The 16,773-nt window shown below is 44.2% G+C and overlaps 2 protein-coding genes across 3 annotated transcripts in view; both read left to right on the top strand.

Annotated features, from left to right (window-relative positions):
- Positions 1-467: 467 nt before the first annotated feature.
- On the top strand, positions 468-11,953 carry arglu1a (arginine and glutamate rich 1a). Of its 2 annotated transcripts, XM_074658212.1 has the most exons (5): positions 468-1,063; positions 6,049-6,274; positions 7,959-8,021; positions 9,318-9,401; positions 10,210-11,953. In XM_074658212.1, the coding sequence occupies exons 1-5, from the start codon at positions 729-731 to the stop codon at positions 10,372-10,374; spliced, it is 873 nt and encodes a 290-aa protein (XP_074514313.1). In that variant the 5' UTR covers positions 468-728; the 3' UTR covers positions 10,375-11,953. The 2 variants fall into 2 exon arrangements, with proteins under 2 accessions (XP_074514313.1, XP_074514314.1); XM_074658213.1 differs by lacking the exon at positions 7,959-8,021 and having other exon boundaries at positions 471-1,063.
- A 3,416-nt stretch (positions 11,954-15,369) lies between these two features.
- efnb2a (ephrin-B2a) overlaps positions 15,370-16,773 on the top strand; it is a 28,542-nt gene continuing 27,138 nt past the window's right edge. The window contains exons 1-2 of the mRNA XM_074658215.1: positions 15,370-15,519; positions 15,646-16,325. Of these exons, the coding sequence (XP_074514316.1) occupies positions 16,213-16,325 (113 nt within the window). The 5' untranslated portion in view covers positions 15,370-15,519; positions 15,646-16,212. The remainder of the gene's footprint in view (positions 15,520-15,645; positions 16,326-16,773) is intronic.

Consider the following 16,773-nt stretch of genomic DNA (forward strand, 5'->3'; position numbering starts at 1 on the left):
GCTGTATACATACAGCCCAATAAGTGCACAATCTGTATTTATGTGCACATTTAATCACGGATTGCTCTAAACCCAGGCAGTACAGACACATATTGCCCACTTACGTTATATAATTAATATTTTCCAAATGTATTTCTCTTGAGAAAGTTTGGGGACTGTACATTTCACCCCCCCCTACTGTATCCCTCTCTCTCCCTCTGGTACTTGATTGTTTGCACACAGGCAATATTTGCTGTTTGTATCATGATTATTTTTGTTTATAGCTTATTTTGTATATTGTATATTGGTAGAATTTTTTTTTGTTATTCTTATTTTATTCTAACGTTTTTATTTATTCTTTTGTTATTATACTGCTTACTTGCACCAACAAAACCAAGGCAAATTCCATGTGTAGTCCTCTTACACCTGGCAATAAACACGATTCTGATTCTGATTTGACCGGGCAATCCCGAAGATCGCCGAGAAATCCCGAAAGCCGCGGTGCCTGCTGGGAAATCACAAACGAGACAAACCGCCATCTTTCTTTAGCTGGTAGGACACAAAATAACAACCAGTTTTCAATGATTTATTCTCCAAAATAGAATCGTTGAAGCAATTGCACTTGGTCGGTTATTGTAAACAACACGTTGAAAGAGGAGCAGGTGGAGCGGGGATCCAGATATCGTCCACATAGCAGAAATAAGACCAGTAGTTTGGTGGTGCACGCTCTACTAGTGGAGGTGGTCAACATGGGCCGATCCCGGAGCCGCAGCTCGTCCCGGTCCAAACACTCCAAAAGCAGCAAGCACAGCAAGAAGCGGAGCCGGTCTCGGTCGCGGTCCAAAGACAGGGAGAGGTCCAAGAAGCGCTCCAAGTCCCGAGAGTCGAAGAGGAACCGTCGCAGAGAATCCCGCTCTCGTTCTCGGTCCACCACAGCGTCGACCCGCAGAGAGAGAGCAGCAGCCTCACCGCCGGAGCGCATCGACATCTTCGGTCGGACGCTGAGCAAGAGGAACGCTCTGGACGAGAAGCAGAGGAAGGAGGAGGAGGAGAGGAGGGCCGAAATGGAGAGACAGAGGAAGATGTGAGTAGATATTTTATTATTAAAAACACTCGGCTGTTACATAATGGAGCACGTATTGAACTGCAAGGTGTGCTAAGCTAACTGCTAGGCTAACTGCTAGGCTAACTGCGTTAACTTGTATGGATAGCGTTAGCTTGTTAGCACTAGCATGCTAGCCGCCAGAGCATGCTAACGTCAGCTAGGCTGTACCAAGGCCTATAGAAGGAGGCTGCATCACGCGTCATATCTCTGGGGGTATTGCACATGCGCAGTAAAATCTGGCCTGCACTCATCGAAATTGAGCCAATCGCAACGCAGCCTGAGTTACACTGCGCATGCGTAATACACCATTCTCCAAGACCCGTGTCCTAGCCTCCTTCCATAGGCCTTGGGCTGTACAGGGCCTACAGACTGCACTAGTATCCCTGTCAGAGCAGATGGCTGCACTGCAGGGACCAGCGCACCTTTTTCAGCTGGATTGTTCCTTGAAATTCAGTTTAATTATGAAGAATATATGTTTTATAAGAACTGCTGTTTTTTTTTTTTGTTTTTTTTTAATTGATTACGAATTAGGCTAGAACACAAATGTACACACTTCACAGTTGTGATGTGGGTGTGATTACTTTGTTTTTTACATATATTAAACCCCTCAAAAACAAAGTAATCATTCCTGCAACCCTGTCCATCTGCAACCATCTTGGACTCTAACCACTGGCCACTTTACACTTACTTTACACTATACATCTTATATACCACTTTATAGACTGCACATATTTAGATATTACATTTATTTATTGCACATAATACATTTATTTATTGACGGACTGCACACACTATCTTCACCCATTCACTCTGTATCTATATCTTTTTTATAATTTCTGTATACCTGTACCTCCCCTGTGTTTCACTCTGTTTGCTGATGTTGCTGCTTTGACACCTGAAGTCCCCTTCGGGGATTAATAAAGGTTCATCTTATCTTATCTATTATTGCCATAGACTGTCACTGACTGCATTTTCAGTGCAGCAGATTCCAAGCAAGGTCGCTGGCCCTTAATGGACTGCATGAGGTCAGGTAGTGCTGTGCAGTTTGTTAACCAGTTGCTCTATCGTTAGAAAATACTTCATAACGGTTTTGAAAGTTTAATAATTGTGTAAGTCACTTATTGGGCAAAACAAATAGTGTAAGGTATGCCCCTTACCCTCTATCCCTAACCTTTCCTTAAGGCATTTAGTAGAAAAATAGATGAATGTATGAATCAGTGTGGAAATAATAGTTGAACAGCAGTCTCACATGGAGCAGCACGTAGTACATGGGGAAATAATTTGTGGTCATCATATTTATTTAAACACGTGACTAACTTACTGAATGCGCGCAAGAAAGGATGCTTATTGTAGGGCTGCACAATATTTTGAAAAAACTGACATTGCAATTTTTTTTTCTGTATGTGAAAAATGGAAAAAATACAGGGAAAAAAATATAAGAACATTTTGTTTTGTTTTTCACCTTAAAGTTAAATGCGTCAATCTGGTGCCCTTTGAGAGCAAAATGAAGAGCCTAGATAAACAATTGTGTGCTCTTGTTAACAATTCAATCATACACACATTGGTAGTGCAGATATGAATAGTGATGGCACGGCAAAATTTACACCCACAACGCAGATGATGGCTCCATGTTTCAAGATGGGTCGGATGGGTTGCCGACGGCGATGCAGAGCTAACCCCTTGCACTGAGGACAGTCCGCCCTGGTTGACAGTCGCGCCGTGAACCCCGTCCATCTCTGCAGGGAAAGAGGGCGTAGTGAGCACTAAGTCCATGGCCCCCGGAAGTGACGAGGTCCGGGTGAGGGTTCTGTAACGCTCACAGCCGGAGCCGCGAGCCACCTTCACCCAGGGCCCTTCCAAGCCGACCTATTAGAGCCGGTCACGGTGCACCGCCGTGGAGGAAATTTGCCCCGCACTGGGGAGAGGATCCTTCCACGCCGGGCTGCAGTCTCTGACCTGCAGAGTTGAGTCCCCCGGGCAGGCACGCAACCCACCTGTTGATTATGAAAACTGTGGCATGCCTACCTAGATTGTAGGTAGTTAATGGGAAACATTGGATTAGAATTGAGAATGGGGCGGCTGTGGATCGGGGTGTAGAGTGGGTCGTCCTTTAGCCACAAGGTTGGCGGTTCGATCCCCAGATCCTCCTGCCTGCATGTCAAAGTGTCCTTGAGCGAGACACTGCACCCTAAGTTGCTCCCTGATACCCCTTTCGTGTTGATCAACTCGCCTTTGCAAACCCAGGTCGAGAGGTGGGTCAGACCAGGGTCGATTTCAATGTGAACGGCACGGACCAGGGTCGCTAACATGCGGGGCTGGGCAAACCTATTCGGTTGCAAATGAGGGCGCATAGTTGTGACGCAACTGTCACAGGTCGCCGTGGCTCATAAACAAACGATGGGACGGCAGCAGGAATGATTTCAGACACACCGGAGGTGAACGACGGACGAGAAAAACACGGATGTGTGGCGAGACTCTGAGGTGCGGGAGCTCCTGGACATCCGCGGAGAGGAAGAAAAAAGTGGTAGATGATTGGACGGTGAGGGACAACGTAGTGTGACGCTAAACGGACATACCAAGGCTGCTGAATGAGAGAGGCATCCGCCGTTACGTTACACGAAAACACACCGCGTTTATAATAAGCCGACCACCTCTCGGTACCGCCAGCTGTACGCGCATCTTTTCAGTTTTTAAAGCATGTTTGCACATCTTCTATTTGTAACGTTACCATTTTTTACTTTTTATCTTTCCAAATAAATATGCTAAAAGATCCATCTGTTATAAAGTATCCCCCCCTCTCCCCCGCAGCCCACATTTCTACCACCTGAGCTAACTGGTATGCATTGCTCCCAGGTTGTGACCCAGGTCGTATCCGAAGATAAGGTCAGATAACCCTGGTCCAACCCTGGTCATTGGTGTGAAAGGGGTACAAGTTTTACAGTATCTCACTGCTCCTAATGCTTAGGACAGGTTAAACACAGAGGTCACATTCCTGTACGTACCTGTATGTATATGATGATTGTGATAAAGTTAAAAATAAGTTTAAATGGTAACTGGACTTGCATTTATATGGCGCATTTCTAGTCTTTCGACCACTCAAAGCACTTCACACTGCATGTCAGCATTCACACATTCGCACACACATTCATACACTGATGGGAGAGGCTGCCATGCAAGGAGCCAACCTGCCCATCAGGATCTAATCTAATACTCATTCACACACCAATGACTCAGCCTTCAGGAGCAAATAAGTAAAACTGCGAGTTTTCCTTTTGTATTGAGTAGCAAAAAAGTTGTAGCATGACGTGTTTGAGCTTGCACGTCCTGTGATGTGACTATTGCGCACATTGCAATATCGATGCTTAAACAACATATCGTGCAGCCCTAGCTTATAGTATGTAAGTTGGTCAATTAGCCTTTCAGCAATGTACTCCTCCTAATGTTTAAACATTCAAGTGTCTGACTATGCATCGGTGGTTGGCTCAGCTGCTGAAGCAGCAAGTTGCTGCTTCAGGAGGTGCAGCTGATAAAAGCACAACACTGTCACTACTCTGCGACTTAAAGCACTGCAGTGGCTGCCACACATAATGACCAGAGCCCGTTTATTGTCTGCTTGGCAGGTTGTAACTGTTGGACAGGGAAGTTGCTATTGTGAAGGTGTGTGTGTGCTAGCCAGAGGCACACAAGACACACAAGACACCTGAGATGTGAGCCGCTGCCCAACACCTGGCCTCCTGAGTGGCTCTTTTTTTTTTTTTACTGCTTAATGGCCACAGGGCCACTTAACCAGGTATACAAATGTAAATATCACGACACAGAGACTCGGTAGATAAGGAAGGACTCGGGCCTGAGTTGGGTAGAGTCTCTGGTTTCCACAGTGGCTGACCGAATGAAATGAGATCCAGGCAGGGTAGGTTGTGTGTTTACAGTTGTGCCAGAAGCGATGTGACAACACACCTCCCAACTCTTAATAGCTTCCTGTGGTGGGGGAAAAAAGAACAATTTAAAAGCATTTTCAATCAGGTAAACAGGATGACAGGTGACCTCCATCTGCATCAACCCATCAGTCTGCTGCTGTACTGGACAGGTTCATTCATTCCTATAGAGGTAGTAGGCTCAGGCTGGTATAGTGAGTCACTTTTCCACACATTCAGAATACCTGGACTGTGCTATGCTGTATGTAGCCAACCTGTGATTTGGCCATAACATTGGTGGTTTTACATATAACATGCATGAATGACTTGGTAAAAAGGTGTTGCATACTTAAGATGCCATGTTGGAGGTCAGCGTTTTCCCAGTTTGCAATAAGCACCTGTCCCCTGCAGCTCTTCATCTAACCTGTTCGCTGGCTGCATCTTCTTTTACCAAATCTCCTATTAAACATTTAACATTTCCCCTCTGAAAAAAAGTCCACTTCCATACTAAAAGTATGTATTAGCTATATACTTATTGTTATAGTATAAGGCTCCTGCGTCCTAACCGTGAGCTCTTGCATTCAATGGGGAGTGACCTCAGTGACCCGCGATATGTGGTCGTCCCTGATGTGAGAGCACAGTGGAAATGCATACGTAGACAGCATTGTTTAAGCATGCTATACCAAGCCAGTGGAAAAACTACACCAGACTCGCTGTAAACTAAAGTCAAAAATGTTAATTGCAGTGACACCGTGTGTAATTCAATGACTGTGACTCACTGATAGCGCTGCACAAGGAAGAAATAATGCTGCAGATAAATGTGATTTTCTTTTTTTTTTAAAGTCACGAAACATTTTCAGTATTTGCGTTATTAACTCACTTTCTTGTTTTGTTCGTAGTCTAGTGCTGCGGAGTATGTGTCTTTGGTATGAGAGCAGATCGGCTTTATGATAAATCGGTTCCATCCCTGATTTCCTATAAACTGTCCCTCTTTATTATGTCTCCTCTCATTCCTCCTTTCATGTCTTTTCTTCTCCCCCCATCCTCCAGCCGGCAGCAGGAGATCGAGGAGAAGCTGATCGAAGAGGAGACGGCACGGCGAGTGGAGGAGCTGGTGGCCAAGCGGGTGGAGGAGGAGCTTGAGAAGCGGAAGGACGAGATCGAGCGGGAGGTGCTGCGGCGCGTCGAGGAGGCGAAGCGCATCATGGAGCGGCAGCTGCTGGAGGAGCTGGAGAGGCAACGGCAGGCAGAGTTGTCGGCGCAGAAGGCCAGAGAGGTAACGCTCGGTTGTTTGGAACGCAGCCCCTCCATTCCCTACATACCTACCAAACCCCCTTTAACCTCCCTCTCCATCTCCCTCCCAGTCACCTCTGACTGGTGCCTTTCTACGGGACGTGGGGACGGTGGGGGGAGAGGGACCCCCACCCCTCCCAATTTACTTTTCAGATTGTAATCTAGCCATGGCACAAGTTTCACTGCAGGCAGGGGATATGCAGGGCCTGGAAGTGGCCATCCTGCAGGGAAATACAGTATTTACTGGTAACAAAGCATTACCAACGGAGTGTCAGTGTAACTGTTCCTATGGTCATTCTTACAATTTCAAATATGGGAGATGAAACTTTGTGCATGCAGCTTAAATGCACCTGTTTAATCTCTGGGGAACAAAGCCACAAATTCCAAATAATGGAACTTTGTACAACATGTGCACACGGTCATATCTCCTGCTCCTGAGATTGTGGCGCCTGCAATATATATCCTTCATTTTCTCGCAGCCACTTACTTAACAGGTTTTGCACTGAGAAGCTAGAAGTATGGGATTTTTGGTTTTCTAACAGCGGGAGTCGTGCTGAAACTGAAATGGCAATTTTAGGCTTTCAAGCATATGATTGGCTATTTCATACTTAAGAGGTGGAGTGCGAATATTGCCGCCGTTAATTTGGGCGCGTCGAGGGAGATTTCCCAACTTGCCCGTGAGAGTTTTGCCATGGCAGGGTTACAAAAAATTGACTGACTTCATTCTTTTTCATCATTTTTTCCCCCCTGGTTCGGCTTGATCTTTTTCCTTTTCATATTTGCTAGCATCTTTGTTCATATATGTAATAAAGAGCTCTCTTTTTTTAAGACGACACTTCTTGTTTTACAGTCACTGTCTCTCTGCATCACTGGCCATTTTTCCAACTTTTCTCAAATGCCTGAAATGACTAGCTTATATATTATGTCTTTTGAAAAATTATGTTTTTTTCTTACGAATTGGCTTAGCCAGGCTTTAGTTTGAGTTTTTAATAAGAAGCTCAACCCCAAGGACCCTTCTTTAAAGTTAGTACAAGCCCCTTTGCTTCTTTCTCTCCTTTTGCGTTTTAGAGAGTAAAAAGTAGACGGCTGTCTGACAAACCCTGTGCCCCACCTCCCCAAGACTTCATTAAGACAAGGGGCTTTGTTTATACTACAGTAATAACGTATTGTGAATGAGAAGGGCAGCTAAAGCCTAGTGACCCCGACTTGCACAGGGAGCAACCAGTGGCTCGGTACTAATAGGGTGAGAAATGTAGTCCGAGCATGCCTCCCTTTACCTTTGTGGACTTATTGGGTCACCCCTCTTCCTGCCTCATGCTCTGTCTGTACGCTACCACTCTCCTCTTTCTAAATCTCCCACTCTCAATCCGAGACACCGACGGAACCGGTAGAACTAGCAAAGGCCCCTTCTATATAACCAGAAGGTCTAGATCAGCCTTACAGTGTTGAGCTGAAGAAGCTTCATAACTCTTACAGGAGTTTCTGAAACACGAGTGGAGATTTCCTGTCTCTTTTACTCTGACATTTTAAAAATCACATCTGATGTGTAGAAATGTTAATCACATGTTTGATTCACAGACGGTTTATCCTGTACAGGTTTTCTTTACCACCCCACCACCCCCCCGACCTTCTCTTTAACAATCCTTGTTTTGAAAATCTTCTGTTAGACGCCATCTGCTCTTGGATACATAATGACGGACCACTACATTTCCTGTTTCCTGTTTGACAAGGTTAACTATCTCCTGGTCTAACCTCTATCTATTAATATATCTTTTTTTTTTTCTAATATTCATTATGTTACACAGTTATAGAGCTTTTTTCCTCCCTAGAAAAACAACAAATGTACTGTGTTTTGTACTCATGACTTGCTTCCTCTATAGGGTTGCTGCTAAGTTTTGATATTGTTATTTATAAATACATTTTTTTTTGTGTTTTTGTTTTGTTTTATTTTGGAAAACACAACTCACCAACTTCCTAACTAGCACTTGACCTGAGCTGGCCTGCAGCCTTTCAGCTCAGCCGAGACTTGTGTCCTGTACTGTAAGTGTACCGTGGTCCGGTCCTCCTCGAAACGCACACAGACGCCACTTTGTACTGTACTCTCCTTCGCCCTGCGACTATCGTCTCAGTGGGGGACTGAGCCACTGTAAAGGAAAGGAAAAAAAAAACACACTAAAAAACAATGTGAGCTGTGGCTGCAGGCGCAGGCTAAAGCAGTACAGAGATCAGAGTTATAAAGAGGAATGCCGCCGGCGCGGTATGGCAGAATCCCCCCCATACCCACCCACCCACCCCAGGAGCGCTTCTGTCTCTGCAGGGGCCACACAGTCCGGACGAGACAGTAAATATTCAACCGTTTAATGCCGAATGCTTTCACCAGTTGTGTAGGTACACAGGCAAGGATGCAAAGGCAAAATGCGTAGGTATACGTGCATTGGTGAGCCAAAACTATTCCCTCCTTTATTTGTATCCTTTTTTCTCTTGCTTATAATGATGTTTTAAAAAAATCAGCAATTGTATTTTTCTTCTAGATTGTATTGTCTGTCATTTTATATGTCTTTTATTCTATTTATGAGTGTGATGAGTGGGCTTCCCCTTTTTTGGAATTCTTGTGTATACATTTTAATGTCTTTCACAATAATGCAGTGAGTGGCCTAGATGTGGCGTAGCTTTTAATTTTTTTTCTACGAGGGTATTAACAGCATTTAGAGGGAGGGGGAAAAAAAACTAGCGGGTTCATTTTTTCCCCCACAGTTTTCTTTATGCTTTATGCTTTTTGCCCCCTCCTTTTGTATTTTTAAAAAAACGATTCAGCCTGACTGCAAAAAGAATGCCACAGTGTGGTCATGTGCGAGAGGCTAAACAAACTTCTCTGTGGTGTAATGAGTTAGTTGTGTGCCGTATGTGTGCTGGTGGCGAGTATGTGTGTGACAATTAGAGGGCAAGCGTGTGTATGTATGTCCATAAAGTGCTTTTGTGGCTGTAGCCTGTTCGTGCGCTAACATGGAACCGTGTCACCCGTCTAGGAGGAAGAAAAATCTAAGCGGGAGGAGCTGGAAAAAATCCTGGAGGAGAATAACCGCAAGATCGCCGACGCTCAGGCCAAGCTGGTACGCCCTGCTCTGTGAAACTGCTTCTTTTCTGCCTCTTTTATGTGATACATTTATCCCATTTCAGTCAAATTCATAACCCCTCAATGTAATAGATTTTGCATGCGGCCTTGATTGCACATGAATAGACGATCCCCTTTTAACGCTTTAACACTTTAATGCTGTAAAAACCCCTGAAAAGCACTTGTGTTTGTGTGACATTATAACACAAGAATGGGGTTTTGTTTCCTCTCTTGATTCACTTTTCATGTTTTCATTATATTGATACCCACAAATAGTTTGAAATGTAACCATCCTGATCCATTCAATGATAAATAATTTCACTTCTAAGTGCAGTAAGAAAAAGCCGACACACGTCATGTCTGGTTTATGTCCTTTTAATGTCACTTATGTGTCTTTAATTCCAAATCTTTGTCCTCCACTGATTGAGACCTCAAGGCTCCAACCGCAGCACAACATGATCGAATAACTTAATAGTCCTTTGGCAAGAAAACCACTTGTATTGAGTGGCTTTGAGTTGATGGTTATCAGCCTTGGTTACCAAACCAGTGGCTTTTATTTCCTGTTGGCTATATAAGCTCAAGTCTGACTAATTTGTAAAGCAGTTCTTGTTTGATTCGGGCTTGATTTAGACATGCTGAGGCTGTAGTAAAACCGCTGCGCACAGAAAAGACAAGCAGACACTAACGCTGGATCTTAAAAGGGGGTATGAAGACGTTGCCAGCAGCTTGTGGGCAGTTGGCTTTAAAAGATACAGCTTTCTTGTCCTTGTCTGACCTTATTGTTTCTGCTTTTGTGTGTCCGACAGGCCGAGGAGCAGTTGCGTATTGTAGAGGAGCAGAGAAAGATTCACGAGGAGCGCATGAAGCTGGATCAGGACCGTCAAAAGCAGCAGAAGGAGGAGCAGAAAATCATCCTCGGCAAGGGCAAGTCCAGGCCCAAGCTCTCCTTCTCCCTGAAGGCCACCGAATGAGAGACTGCTCCCCCTTTTCGTCCACATGTCGCACCCTGCCTTCATCCACATCCAGCTCTCCCTCCTCATCAATCGACCCCACTCCTCCTCCTCCTCCTCCTCCTCTTCTGAGGAACGCTCGCTTCGTTTTGGAAGTGCTGAAGGAAGGCCGAGGAAAAAGGGGTGCAACCCGGTGTGTTAACTCGCTCGTCCCCGTGAAAAGGCCCCACGTTGTCCCTGCCGGCCTTGAAGAGGAGGCAGCTCTTCGCCCCTTGAAGGACCTGACTGCTCCCCTCCACCCCATCCTAATCCCCCACCCCACCCCACCGCACAGATGAATCTTCTTTGTGCTTTTTTTTTTTTTTTTTCACCCCCTCGGTTTTATTTTCATTTTTAGGGGAACTTGAACTTTTGATGTAGAATGCTTTAACATGTCCCTCGCCCCCGTAAGTCTTAACTCTGGTGTAACAGCAGCGAGCCACTGCGCCTGCGCTCTTCTTAACATGTCTTCACAGCCAGCAGTCAATAATAGAACGCCAGTCCCTGATATAGGAGAGTTATGTGTGACTTTGTCTAGTTCAGTCTACTGTAAAAAAAAACACTCATGTGCAGCTCGGGAGTCAGCCTGTGGTTTTCCTGTTTTCATTAAAACAAAAAAGAAATAACAAGGTTCCCAAAGTGGCTGGACGCAGTGGTAACAAATCACAGCACAGCCTATAAAAGCACAGTTAACTTCCCGTCCAGCTGACAGCTTTGTGTCTTCCACCTTACCTTTACTTCCTTTTGCCCATAAGCTCCGTACACCATATAAATCTACAGCTTTCTTTTCTTTTCTGCTTCAGCTCTGTCTGCCATGTATATAATTTTTTTTTCTAAATGACAGCAGCATGTCGAGCTGAGAGGAAATGTAAAAGCTTGTGTTGGATTTGAAGTCGCTGCGGCGCAGGTGAACTCAGCCTCGACTCCCAAGCTGCCCATGACTGAACCACAACCCTTAACAACAGGATATGTGTCTCGTCTATGATAAGGGGAGGAGGGTGGGGGGGGTGCTGTGGGTAACGGAGGAGAGAGAGAGAGAGGACGTTTCCTGTATGATGTAATTTTATTAACCTTGCTGTGATGTGCTGACTCCCACTCCTCTCCCCAAGTTGAGATTGTGGTATGAAATTGAGCCACGATTTAGAAATACAAAAAAAAAAGGTCACAGTTAACGGTAAAATACTTGAGTTTTTGTTTTATCCGACTCTTTTGGGAAAAACAGCCGAGCATAACGGTCCACGGTGTTCTGTCCCAGCTTTGTTGTAGTAAATTAACATGGCAAGGCAGCCTCACTTGGTAAGTCTTGATTCGTTTAGGATGGACAAGTTCAGGTAAGATAAGGTTTGAGGTCAGCAGCAGTGTGTGAGTGAGTCAGTGAGTGAATGAGAGAGAGAGAGTGAGTGTGTGTGTGAGTGTGTGGTTGTGAGTGACAGGCAGGCTGACCTCAGGTGGGTATAATGACTTTTTGTTATGTTGTGGGATCTTGAATATGTCATGTAATTTCCCCCCCTCCCAATTGTCAAGGGACTGAACAGTTCAATAAATCCATTGAATGCCTCCACTGATGTGTGTGTGTGTTTGTGATGCTGTTAAAGAGTAACCCCCTGACCTCTGTTTACCAGGATGAAAATTAGCTTCATGGAGACTTCAGGCTCACAAATAAGTTGCTGTGTGGCCTTTATTCAGTCTGAAGATCACTTCACACGATCCTTTTAAATAAGTAATGGTTTCACCTGGTCACTGACATATTGGAACGGTATTAACTGGCACCTTGTTGAGTTTTCTTATTGCACACTATGGATCCATTTGATCCAGTATAGGCCCACATCACCGTCAAGTTAACGGAATCCACCGTAATAATAACACTAATGAGTTGGCAGCTCCAGTTAGTTTCCAGTAAGTGAAGGCTGATGTGACACACTGAGATCAGCTCACACCGACCGACCGGCACGGCCTCCTCATCCTAGTCCTTACATTAAAGACTGAACCTCCTCCCCCTCCTCTTCCTAATCATTACATTGAAGTGAAAGACTGAACGACCTGTGTAAATCCGCACGGATCTCTACTGTATTTGGAACCGGTTTGATTTATTGATTTAAACTAATGAATCTAATTGTAACTGTCGACTACATTAAAGGTGAAAGTGAAGCAAATGATGAATGAAGATATTAATGTCATGAATGATTAAACTCTGATCACCAGACTAGAACCTGTTGACCCAGATCAGAGGAGCAGCACCGGTCTCCTCATCTTCATCTCTTATGAAATAATGAGTCAACAGATGTGACCGGTATGTCGCCACATCTAACCCCAGCCAGTGGCCAAGTTTCCGGTGAAGAGAAGTCCCCCTGCCCGGCCCGGGCTCTCACCACCGACCCCGGTGCCCGACCCGGCCGCTCCGCTGCGGTCCGGTGCGTTGCGCTGCTGACTAAGCGGCTCCACCGCGGCCTGTGTACCGGGGCTATACCGCCTCTCTGTCCCGCTGCTGCTGCCAGTCTGCTTTAACTCCGCACAGCTCACTGCGGTCCGGTAATTAAAACAAGGAGGACTTTAGTTGGTACAAATACAGCTGGCCTTTGAAAACTAAACTAAACGGTTTTAGAGAGAAGTAGCCTATTGGAATTATTTATTAATAATAATTATAAAGGAATTATTCTAATGATAGTTTGTACTAATATATAGCTTATTATTATTATTATTCATTATTACTGCTTCACTTATTTAAAATAATGTTATATTACTATTTTAATAATCAATGCAAGCTGTGAGCTTGTCAAACTTGTGCGTTAATTGATTTGAAATAAAGTAGCAGTCTATGTGTTATCAGGAGAATTTCCATTGAATCCACTTCATCTTTGCCATTGTTTTTTTACAACAACAATAGTTAAAGTCCTGTCTGTCCAGACTGCTGTCCTGTTAGTGTCGAGCTCCACAGATTCACAGTTCACTTAGTAGAGCTCAGTATATTCAGTGAGACGCTCCTCCGCAGCAGTTTACTGCCGACGGGCTGAGAGACTTTGTTTCAGAGGCAGGAAGGAAGAGATTTAAAAATAAAGAAACTCTAAACTTCCTCTGCGCTGTCATCCACAGCCTTTCACTAAAACAATACATTTAAAGACAGCACAGCTATACAACTTTACATCACATTTAAATATAGCTTCTTTGAGTTAACACAATTTATAGTTCAGACAGAGAAACCTTCTGCCAGAACAGGCAGGTTAGGAAATATTTTACGGTGAGAAAAAAGCCAAATAAAAATACATTGTGGGCCTTTTTAAAGACACTTTTAGACTAGCCCCTTTATTTAATTTAATTTTATTTCATTTTATTTTATTTTACAGATGAGGAGAAAACATCTCAACTTGCACGTCCCAACACCACATGAGATAAACTACCATTCACATCTCTCTAAAAACGTAGTACCCATATTGTGAGTCTCTATATAGTAATATCTAGAGATGTTTGAGGGACCGTTCCTTTTAGTCTCCAGCGAGTTAAAGAAACCCAAACCTGTAAATATGTGGAGGAGGTTGAGCAGGGCCGGAGCACGGAGCTGTGTGTGTCAGTCGTGTTAATCTAATCGGCTTCATTCGTTGTTGTTTTTCCCCTCTTTAACTGTTAACTGAATTAAATTAATGTAAAGTTCACGCCGCTGCAATAAACATGCCGTCTGCGGTGGAAGCCTCCTCCTCTCTATACTATATGTTTATTCCATGAAGGGCAGGAGAAGGAGAGAAGTGATCGGACTCCTCTGGTGTTTTATCAGCCTGATTATCAGCTAAACAAACAGCGGAGTCTCTTTTTAGAAGACGCTCTGATCGAATTAAGTCGTTAAAAAGTGTCAAAACTTCACACGTTTCATTCTGGGAGCTGTAATCTACAGCCGCGCGCGTGTGTGTGCGCGTCAAATTAGAGGCCATTGACTAAAAAAATCTGTGTTTGCAGAAGAGAGTGTGAATGTGTGCCGTTTAAATTATAGGCTTTGAAAGGAACTTTATTGTGTGTTAAAGTTAATGTTTTAATAGCTCGGGAAGCACAGGTCTAATAATAAATACATCATAATAATAACTGAATAATTGTGTTGGTTAGGGACAGTAAAAAATAAAAAAAAAAAATGATTAAACTTCTTAAAAGTTTAAAGAACACCCTTTGAAACTACCTCTATGTTGGAAACAATGTCTCTTACAGAGACTACAATGTTCTGTTTTATTTGTTATAATTTAATACACGCTATTCTGGTATTTAAAATTTTAATTTAGATGTGAAAATCAAACATTATTCGATTGTTTCTGACTTTCCTCAGCATTTCTCTGAAGCACATTTTTCCGCTAGTGGGCGCTCTTGTCTTTCGAAAAACCTTGAAGTGCAATAAAGCGCTCTGAGTGGAGAGACCCAACCATGCAGCAGCAGCAGCTCAGTGGCTCATACAGCCTGTCTCTCTGTGTGTGTGTGTGTATGTGTGTGTGTGAGCCTGATGGGAGCAAATGTTTGCTCGTTGTTTTCATTATGGGGGATATCCACACAAACTATAAACACGCGAGAATTGCGCGTTATTCGTTGTTTGAGGAGCTACAAAAATAAAAACACGATTAATTTACACGAATGGTCTGGTCAGTTCTCATCTTTTAGAGGTCAATTTAATTGTAGTGGAATTCACCTTTATTATCATTCAGTGCACTCTGTATTATTGGACTAATTCGATATAATAATAATATCATGTCGCCTATATTACACTTTTTATTACACTTGTTATAATTAGACAAAAAATACATTTAGTCAGGTTCAAGTCTCATTCAACTGTAATAATGTGTGCCCGTTTCTGTTCACCACTCTAGTCCCAGTACAGAACCAGTTGCCCTGCTGCCTTTGATTGACAGCAGAGCTCCTACTGACTTCCCCTGCCGTAGGGACCAATCAGCGGCGTTGGTGGGCGGGGCCTGCTCCACCAAATATTCCCAGTCAGTCGCGCTCCCTTGCAGTTACTTTCCATCCAGGTTTCGGAGCAGCCAGTGCTGAGTGAGGCACCATCCATCCATCCCTATCTATCTATACGTCGTCTGCAGCCGTTTCGGGAGCGGATCTTGCAGGATTTGAGCCGCAGCACTTTGTTGGGGACCTCAACCTTCAGTATGACAACTTCCATTCCAGCTCCTTTTCATTTCTTTCATTCTCATATTTGATCTTTTTTTTTCCATTTTTGAAACCATCCGACCTCATTGTTTCTCATTTTTTTTCTGCTGCTGTCACCCACAGTTTGTTGCTCACCACCACCTCCACCACCAAGCAGCAGCACCACCAGCACCATCTGAAGGGATCTCTCTCCATTCCACCACCAGCCATCGCTGTGCGTTTTCTCTTCTTCTCCTGCTGCTGCTCTGGATTTGTGCCGTGCATTGCTGGACTGTAACGCAGGGGGATTTATATTTCTATTGATTTCCATCTGCCCGCCCGGCCCACAGCGGACACCACCACTTGTTCTTCTCTGTGAGGGATGTATTATAACAGGGGGAGAATATAAAACCCACTGTCTGCTGAATGAACTACAGCCGTGCGCCTTTTGGTGTGTTTTTGGAGCAGGTCTCTCTCATCTGGAGATGCTCTAGTATCTGGGTGTTTGTGGTCCGTGCGCATCCATCCCTATATATACTGGATCGGGATATATAAGGGTGAAGAAATTGCCTCGGTCAGCCTTTTTTTCTGGAGCGCTTGTCCTCTGATTTATTTATATATTTTTTATTTTCTGGACATATTTGGTTGTATTTTTTGAGAAGGATTGTGCTCTACCCCTGCACTCCGGAGGCGCGCAAAGAAAGGCTCACCATGGGGGACTCGATGTGGAGATATTATTTCGGAGTTTTGTTTATTGCCTTCAAAGTGGACTTGTGCCGGGCGCTCATCCTGGAGTCCATCTACTGGAACACAACAAATACCAAGTAAGTGGAGCTTCACAAGCCGCGCAGATTACCGGCCCCCTCTCTAGAGCCCTGTAGACGCTCTTCTCTCCGTGGGGCGACGGTCTCATGACCAGACTCCCGTTGAAAAATCTGTGAATTTAACGTCGGCGCGCTCGCCGTCCATGAATTATGCTATGTGCGTAAAATAACACCAGTTTACATTAGGTATTTTTTCCAACTCTTCAGTTCGGCATATACACTGAGTGGAACAAAGAGCTCTCAGAGTAGCGTGATGTCAAATTTTGAATTTACATTCTCCTGTTATTCCTCACGGGTTTTTCTCCACAACACGCCGTGGCGATGTTGTTGGAATCGCAGTCTCGAAAGTGAGATTTTGTCATAAATAAAAACAGCTCATAGTTGGTCATCAGACTCCCAGAGAACATACTATGATCTGTAAAAAATCCCAAATGGATATCCACCCTCT

This window comes from Sebastes fasciatus, chromosome 14 (assembly GCF_043250625.1).
Source record: "Sebastes fasciatus isolate fSebFas1 chromosome 14, fSebFas1.pri, whole genome shotgun sequence".
Lineage (NCBI taxonomy): Eukaryota > Metazoa > Chordata > Actinopteri > Perciformes > Sebastidae > Sebastes > Sebastes fasciatus.

Coding starts and splice junctions, on each gene's coding strand:
- arglu1a (XM_074658212.1), top strand. CDS start 729: ATGGGCCGATCCCGGAGCCGCAGCTCGTCCCGGTCCAAACACTCCAAA. Junction 1,064..6,048: donor ATGGAGAGACAGAGGAAGAT/GTGAGTAGATAT, acceptor CCCATCCTCCAG/CCGGCAGCAGGAGATCGAGG. Junction 6,275..7,958: donor CGGCGCAGAAGGCCAGAGAG/GTAACGCTCGGT, acceptor ATCTTCTGTTAG/ACGCCATCTGCTCTTGGATA.